The sequence below is a fragment of the Scaptodrosophila lebanonensis genome, unplaced genomic scaffold (assembly GCF_003285725.1).
Source record: "Scaptodrosophila lebanonensis strain 11010-0011.00,11010-0021.00 unplaced genomic scaffold, SlebRS2 tig00000053-arrow-pilon, whole genome shotgun sequence".
NCBI classification, from domain to species: Eukaryota; Metazoa; Arthropoda; class Insecta; order Diptera; family Drosophilidae; genus Scaptodrosophila; species Scaptodrosophila lebanonensis.
Window position 1 is genome coordinate 4,714,941 of NW_022060548.1, and position 9,256 is coordinate 4,724,196.

General features: G+C 36.5%; 1 protein-coding gene across 1 annotated transcript; it reads left to right on the plus strand.

Annotated features, from left to right (window-relative positions):
• Nucleotides 1-1,204: 1,204 nt before the first annotated feature.
• LOC115623326 (esterase B1) lies at nt 1,205-8,544 on the plus strand. The gene is made up of 4 exons (XM_030517587.1): nt 1,205-1,585; nt 6,577-6,889; nt 6,946-7,657; nt 7,722-8,544. The coding sequence occupies exons 1-4, from the start codon at nt 1,545-1,547 to the stop codon at nt 8,342-8,344; spliced, it is 1,689 nt and encodes a 562-aa protein (XP_030373447.1). The 5' UTR covers nt 1,205-1,544; the 3' UTR covers nt 8,345-8,544.
• Nucleotides 8,545-9,256: the final 712 nt, after the last annotated feature.

The window sequence follows — 9,256 nt, forward strand, 5'->3', positions numbered from 1 at the left end:
TTCTGAGCAGTCTGTTATGTGATCTCCAATATGTAAAGTACAAGAAGCTTTTTAGCAGAAAACTGTTAACATTAATACAATAGCATTAGAGCTTCCTTCAATTGGCCCGAGCTTTTATACTTATTTACATTTACATAACATGACATTAACTTAACAGTTTTGACTGATAGTCTGTTATACATATATGTAGCAGTGATCTTGAAAGCACAAAAAGTTTTCAAGACTGTGAGCTTTTTTCAAAAATGATGTTGGCGCCAAAGCTTTTTCATTTCATGGCACTGCCAACACAACCGGTTATCAGACCATTGCAATAATACTTATCCCAACACATATGTATATACCTAATTCTGTTTTTACACGGTTTTGATTTAACACGATTTGAAAATTAAAAATTTTTATATCTGGTTACACGACATTATCCCATTTACCACGATTTAAAACAATATATGATCAAAGTCTTTTTACACGGCTTTTTACACTACTTTTGTATATATAAATATAACGTGTATATAACGAGCTAAAAAATTAAATTAATCTGAACAGCAGCTACAAGTATATACTCTACCCCCTGTGCTTTACAACATAAGCTTTATTATAACTTCACTTTATAAAAATACTACGTAGATTTGAAATACAAAAATGTTTTCAATTTTCATTTCGAATTCATTATCTTTTTAAACAAACAAATATTTCATATCAGCACACATCCTAAGTTATATTTTTTAACATAATCTCCATTGTGTTATGACATATTATCCGAGTGCGTGAAAATGAAGCTGTAGGTGGAGTAATGACTGACTCAGACAAGTGAAGCAAACAAATGGGATTTGCATTGGTCTCGTCATGCTAACGGTACATACATACATACATGTACATACATACATGTACATACATACCTACATACGTACAAACTCACACACCAAGTAATGTATCGGTTTCAGAGAAGGGTATTATGAAGAACATTGCACTACGCACACACACACACACACCAGCGTTGACTCACAGGCCTGCCCAAGAGAGCGAACTTAACTGAACAGCTGTTTCTAAACGCTGCTCATATTGGGTCTCTCTTCTTCGCCGTATCTGTGTATCTGTGGCGGCGTTTATCGCTGTCGCTCGCGTTTGGGGCGCACGATATGCTCCCATAGTTTTCTTCGGAGCGACGATCTTGTAATCGTGTTCAGTTTGTGGCGCACATTCGTGTTGAGCGCATTGGTGAGCGGCATTTGAAGCGTGCGTTGTGTATCCCCCTCTTCCGTGACCTGTCATTAAACGTACGGGTACGAGTTACTCGCGTTTATCTGCGTGTGTGTTCGCGTTTGTGCGTGTACGTGAGGACTGGAATTTGGTCTCTTGGACGCTTTCTCTTGCCCGCACTTGGCCAACGAGCGTGAAATTTGGTGCTTGTTTTTTCTCAGTTATTACATTCAATTGTTAATTTGGTGCTAAAAACAAAAAAGCGAACAATCAAATTTTTGTGCTACAGTTCAAATTGCGGACTTGTGACTGCATTTATCAACAAATTCAAAGAAACAGTTGCAGATATGGCAATGCGATTTTTGGATATGATAAAGCTGACCTTTAAGTAAGTTACAACAGAAAAAGAAATAGTAATAAAATAAAATTAAAACACGAAAAACATTCGCTGGTTTTTTCCATTCATTTTTTTGTTTGCGGATTTTTGAGGTCTCGCAAGTTGCAGCAACTCTGAATTTTTTTGCAGATTTGAAGCCGTGGCTGCTGCGGTTAATGTTGTTGTTATTGTTATTGCCACGATCATTTGCCATACATTATCCGTTATCCGTTGTCTGTCTCTGTTGCACAAAATATATGTTGTTGTTGGTGAAATTGTTGCATAAAATTTTGCTGCTGATTTTTTGCATAAACTTAATGCGCGCTTCGCTTAACTTTTTTCATGCCGACCCCATACATGTGAGTAGAAGAGGGCTTTGCTGTTGTTTTTGTGTTATTGTTAGCCACGTTTTGTTTTTGTTTATGTCATTGCTCCTTTTCGTGCAAATAATTTTCATTACATTTCGCCAATTGTTTGCCATTACTTGCACGTACACTTTGAATTGTTTATTGCGGCCGCTTTATAATTTTAAACATATTGCAAGCCACTTGCTTTTTGCTAATCGCGTGTGGGCGTAATAACAATTACTTTTGCAGTTGGCCAAAAGTGTTGACCACTAAAAGCCAGCAAGCCCAACAATTAAACATTTTAATTGTGTATTATTAGTTCATGGCAAGGAACGATTGTGCCTACAGTTTGTAAATATCGCAATGTGTTAATTATTGAATTTTTCAATTGCAATTGTGGCAGCAAGTATTTGGTTACAATTTACAACTGATTTGCCCGAAACTGGGCATATTTTTCCGTATTTCTCATTTTGATGGCAATGTTTATTTTTGTTCTTATATTACTTCCTACATTTTTTAAATACATTTGAATCTCCAAAAAAGATAAAAAGTTGTTTGCTTTAAGAAAGTTTGCCTACACAATTAATTCGCTAATAGATGTAGTACTTTAGATGAAATAACAAAGACTACTAATTTTATGCACTAAAGGGTCAACTACTTGCATTTAGTTCCAAGAACTAGAAGCAGAAGGCTGCAACCACATTACATATTGTTGCTCATAAAATCTTAGTTGTCTTGTTAGGTATTCAGACCAGTTATAATTTATTTTTAGGTAGTTGTATAGTATGTATCAGCACCTCGTTTTCTACACATCACACAAGTATTCAATCAAAGTCTAATATATATATTTATGCAAAAAGTAAATAGATATAGATATTTATGTAGATTTCTTTGTGGGGTTCATTATTTACCCTGAAGCTGCTGCGAAAAAAAACTGCAGTGCACTAACTACAAGTATTTTGTAGAATTAGATTCAAATCTAAAAGCCCTACAAACAAGGTGTTTCGATAGCGAAAAATCTGGTGTGAAAAGTGTGAAAAGAGGGTCGAGAAAGCCTTGAAGACGAGTCGCATCGAAGGCGACCTAGAATATTAATATTAAGCAAATAAAAGAATTGATACCCTAACATTTTCGATTAAAAACTAGAGACATTGCTGATGCTGTCATTACTGTCATTAGGAAAAGTTTTGTGGTTAACGATCCGTCAAATCTAGTTTGGTTCAAAAAACACTACACCACTTGCATTTGTTCTTCTTAACGATTTCGCCAAAAACACGACGCATATCGTTTCAAAAATGGAACAAAGAAAATAAGTTTCCAGACTATGTACTTCGAATATGGGAAAAATCTTAGCTTTAAAGACAGGTTTCAGGAGTTATAATAAATAGCGCGGATCCTATTTGTATACAGTAATTAATTAGAAAGATGGGGTAAACCAATATAGACAGATTCCGCCCTCCATCTGTCTGCTTCTCTGGCTTAAACAAGCTTGCTATGGAAACTCTCTTAGTCTCGTAGGTTAGCTGTGAGTCATATTTGTTTTTGTAATATTTTTGCGAGGCCTTATCTCAAAAATAAAACCAAAAATTCTGTGCATTTGTAGGCACATATGTATAGTATATACTCGTACTAAATAGTATAGCAAGTTGCTACTGTGATAACAACTTTCAGTGTTCTGTGCAGTTCGATACGATATTTTATTATTGTTGCCAGGTGCTGCGGTTGTTTGCAACGATTTGCTAAATTGGCATGACTGCGCACATTTTCCACGCTTTCTGTTTTATTTAATGGCGCCTTCTATTTGTAGTTGAATGAATTAGTTACAGCTTTAATAGCGGTGTCTGATTTATGTAAATCATATGACACGTTAAATAAAGAATACATTTATGTTTTGCATTTTAATTGATACTTCATTTGTTTGGCGTCGATTCGAACTATATGCTCATATTCAATTAAATTGTCTAACGGACTTTAATCAGTGCAACTAAATAATTAATATATGTATGTACGTTTAGCTGATTAGCCGCAGACATCGCATCATTTGTTTTGTTTTTTGTTTGGTTTCTTGATAAGGTAAGCAAATTTGTAGTTGTTAAATTTATGACTTGATTTAACTTTTGAATGCTTCTGGGAAGTCTTTGAAACCCTTCTACATTAAAGCTACGACTTCTTATCTAAACTGCTTGTTATAATTTGCCAATACTTACCAATTGCCAAAAACGAACTAGAAGAAGAGAATCTTTTAAATACCATTATTAGTTAAAGCAATGTAACAACCTTTTGTTTGTTATATTATTGCTCGGATTCTTAAAAAACGTATATAAGAATTGCTTTTCGCTTCAAATCTGATTATCAGATGAAATCTAAATCGCAATGCTGCTAAAATTTCGAGAAACCGGCATAAATGATTAAAAAATTATATTCGGGTTTATCTGGATTTCTGACGACTTTGCAACAACATTTTGTGTTTGTGGATGCCATTAAAGAGTATTAGGATGTATGGTTCGATTGAATTGATATTTACCAGTGATAAGAGCATAAATATTTTTATTTTGACCACTGAATGTTTATTGGGATTTTGAGGATTTTTCTTCTAGTTTTTCTCATGAAGCTATCTAATTATAAATAAATTTCACCTTTCTATATTCCTTGGTCACTTTTCTAACTTGTAAGGTCTGTTAGTATCTTTGGCTTTAACGGACATTATACTATTATATTCTAGTTAACTATCGAGGCTTTTTTATCTTTTTAGCTGTAATTATATTGTTTGTATCTATATGTGATTCTATGTTGATTAAGAAATTAAGTTAAATACATAAATACAGACTATACTTCTTCTTTAGTTTCAAACCTCAGTTTCGCAGTTCTTTTATATTCGATTATAATTTTGATGCTTCTCTCAGCTTTAAAAAATGTATGTACGATTATGGTAATCCTTTTGTAATTAATATTCTCATTTATTTACTAAAGCTTGTTAAATATAAATAATTGAGTTGATTGACAAAAATGCCGGCGACGTTTTCATTTACTTCATTAATCGGGCAGGTTGTTGATACTCGATTTGCATTAACGTCATCTTATTTTCAAGCTGACCAGCTTATTCGAAAACAAAATATTAAATACTAATAGTTAGTGAGGGTGTTTAGACAAGCGATACACGTATCGCCATAAAGCATGCAATCTTTGAACTGTATCTTTATTTTTATTTTCCATGATCAACTTACAAATTGTTGTATTTAGCTCGTCAGAGGCATAATAAAGTGAATTTGTATGCATTTGTTCTGTCATAAAAATTTAAAGTATGTCAGTGCAACGATGCGACTATGCTGCTTAAATATAAAATGATTGATTAACTCAAAACTTCAAGTACACGAACAGACATGAAAATGGTCTAAAAATGCAATAAAACGTAATTGAATTGCAATCCCATGAGGAGGTCTGACACCTACAATACAAGTAGCAACAACAAAACACTGACAACGAGACAAACAAATTAGAAATAGGCAATAAAAGTGTAAAGGCGCAAGCCGAGAGCAACAAAAGCGAATGGAGGCACCGCTCTTGCATATTAAGTGAGTTGGGGTTGGTCAAAAGAAACACAACACTTTCGAAACAAGCCGCACCACACCGCACCACTCTGCACCACACCGCACCACACCGACAACGACAACAACGACATTGAAACAGCCGGCAAAAGGTTCGCCCAAAGCATGATTCAAAACATCCAAGCTGGTTGCGCAAACGCTCGAGACACTGTGCCATAAAATGCGCAAACAGTGAATACTCCCCACAGACGATTTGATTTAATATTCAGTAGCCGCTAAGCAGCGATGAGTTAGTAAACAAGTTAACACTTTATGTATATACTAATGTTTACATAATAGTTCGAGCTATTCGAGTAATAGGTTATTAATTTTAAATAATTTGGTTACATTCTTCTGAACTTGTCTTCTGATTTTGAGAAGATTTATTAATAGGTGTGGCTTTTGGGAAATCTCTGGATATCAATAAATTTGCAATGTTACTAATTCTTTCGATACCTTTGAAGTATGAGTACTATTACTCCATACTATCTCGATACAATTTTAAAGGTTGCATATAAGTTTCTAGCTGTGTAATAATAATTAGTTTTGCAAAGTAAATGGCCGACCTTAAACAATAAGTAGCTCGCTTTTGATTTTATTGTACTATTATTTTTTACTTTAAAATATCCATTCTATCCTAGGAGTATTAGAAATACACATGCTATCCGTTACGTCGATACTCTCCTATTGATAAAAATTGTTCCAAGACAGGACTTTAAGTTAGGCTCAATTGATTTTTCTTAGCTTCTTAGTATAATTGCAAATACATAACTGTTAGTTACATGAGTCGTTCCATACTTAAAAGTTGACTCGATATTGACATGAAGAACTCACGATTCATCGATATTCTTGACTATCTATTGATTGCTAAGTACCTTGAATTTTATACTCAACCATCAGAAATCCATTCTTTAAAATGGAAATGACATACAAAATTGGAGATTTCAAATGACGATTAAGTTGTAACCATTTTTTAAAATACAAAATATCTGCCTATATCTTATAATAAAAATATTGTTTTGTAAATGCAAAGCAGTTCTTATATTTTCTCTCTATCTTTTTCCTATTCCAGGGTGCTCAGCTTTAAATATGATCAGCGTAAGTTGACAACTACTATATTCTCGGTGGTCAAGACGAAACTGGGAGCAGTGCGGGGCGTCAAGCGCAACACAATCTGGGGCGGGAGCTACTACAGTTTTGAGAAGATCCCCTTCGCCAAGCCGCCATTGGGAGAGCTGCGCTTCAGGGCGCCTGAGGCGGCTGAGCCTTGGGAGAGGGAGCTGGATTGCACCTCGGTGGGGGAGAAGCCATTGCAGACTCACATGTTCTTTCGCAAATATGCCGGCTCTGAGGATTGTCTCTATTTGAATGTGTATGCCAAAGATGTAAGTGATGGAAGTAAAAAAAAATTTATTCGACAATAACGAGTATTATTTTCTAGCTACAACCAAGCAATCCACGGCCGGTGCTGGTGTGGATCTATGGCGGCGGATTTCAAGTAGGCGAAGCCTCACGCGACATGTACAGTCCGGACTTCTTCATGTCCAAAGATGTGGTGCTGGTGACCATAGCCTATCGCCTGGGTGCCCTGGGATTTCTCAGCTTAGACGATCCGCAGCTCAATGTGCCCGGCAATGCCGGCCTTAAGGATCAGATAATGGGGCTCAAGTGGGTGCAACAAAATATTGAGGCTTTTGGTGGGGATCCCAATAACGTAACGCTATTCGGTGAGAGCGCTGGCGGAGCCTCAACCCACCTGCTTACGCTGAGCCCACAGACCGAGGGTCTGCTCCACAAGGCTATTGTAATGTCGGGCAGTGCGCTGTGTCCTTGGGCGCAGCCTCCGCGCAATGATTGGGCCTATCGTTTGGCCCAGAAACTTGGCTATACGGGCGAACACAAGGACAAGGAGATCTTTGAGTTCCTGCGCGAGGCCAAGGGCAGTGATCTGGTCAAAGCAGCCGCCACGGTGCTGAGTAAGGAGGAGAAACACCATCGTGTGCTCTTCGCCTTCGGACCCGTCGTGGAGCCCTACCAAAGCGAACAGTGCGTCATTTCGAAGCCACCGTTACAGTTAATGCAGGAGAGCTGGAGCCAACGGGTGCCCATGATGTTTGGCGGCACCAGCTTTGAAGGCCTACTCTTCTACCCAGGTGAGTGAAATGATGAGAGGAAGCTGTTATGATTCGCATATATATATGCATATTTCTCTTGTAGAGGTCATCCGTCGCCCAGCCACATTGGACGAGGTGGGCAACTGCAAGAATATGCTGCCAGCCGATATGGGAGCTGAGGATAATGCACAATTGCGGGAGCAGTACGGATTGCAGCTGAAACGTGCCTACTTCGGCGACGAGCCTTGCAATCAGGCCAACATAATGAAATTTCTGGAGCTGGAGTCATATCGCGAGTTCTGGCATCCCATCTATCGCACCGTATTGGAACGCGTGCGACTGGGCAGTGCTCCGACCTTTTTGTATCGCTTCGATTACGACTCCAAGCTCTGCAATGCCATTCGCATCGTGCTGTGCGGCCCTGAGATGCGTGGTGTCTGCCATGGCGATGATCTGTGCTATATTTTTCACAGCATGCTCTCACATCAATCGGCACCTGGTTCCCCCGAGCATCAGGTAATTACGGGTATGATCGATATCTGGACCAGCTTTGCGGCCAATGGTGATCCCAACTGTGAGACCCTTGAGTCGGTGAAATTTGCGCCATTGGAAAAGGGAGGCGACGTCAAGTGCTTGAATATTGGCGAACAGTTTGAGTTCAAGACATTGCCGGAGCTCGAAAAACTGGAACTATGGGACAGATTCTACACGCATAGCAAGTTATAGGCGGGACATGCATGGAATTGGTTTGATAGCTGTAGCTACCTCAGTGTTTAGATTTGATTTTGAATGGCATGTAAATACATTTGTATATAATTGTTAATTCGATACTATGTCTAATTTATTTTTATTAAGTTTTGCTGTTGTAAATGTTAGTTTGGTTTATCAGAAATTAAAATTTTTTATATTCATACCACTATTCGAAATGTTTTGTTTTTCTTTTCACACTTTTTATACAATGCTTTGCATAACGAATATACTTCTAGATTGTCCTTACAAACACCAGATTACGATAATAAATATTTACTGTAATTTAGTTTATTTATTTCTAGTTTAATTCCATTTCATTTAATTACAAATTTAATGCAGTTTTATTTGATTCAACGTCAAACAATTACAATTATTAATTGTTTCTTTTTTATTTATTTTTTCTTAATATTTCCCTTAGCTTCAATAATTAAATAATTTAATTTTAATTTAATTTTATAATATAATTATTTTTTCTTTTATTATTTTATATTTTTAATTTAATTTTTTATACTATTTGTCTCACTATTATTAATGTGCGATACGTAGGAATTATAATTTAGATTATAGATGTACTTTTGCAAGTGAGCGTCAAATTTAAGTCTAATGTTCTAAGTATTCTTCTCAGTATTGTCTAAGAGACTTCCGATTTTCTTGAATATGATTTTTAATTTCTGCACGATTTATTATTCAAAAAACAAACATAATATTCAAAACCAACCATTCGGTTGTTCAAAGAACTTTAAAACTGTCGAGACTTGTTTTATCATTTTAGGTTCAACTCCATAGTTCTTATAAAGCGTTTTGTATTTGAAGTACTGTATTCCCGTAGTGTATCGGAACGATTTTTTAATAGAATCTCATACCCAGCTAGGTCGCTTGATTGCCTGT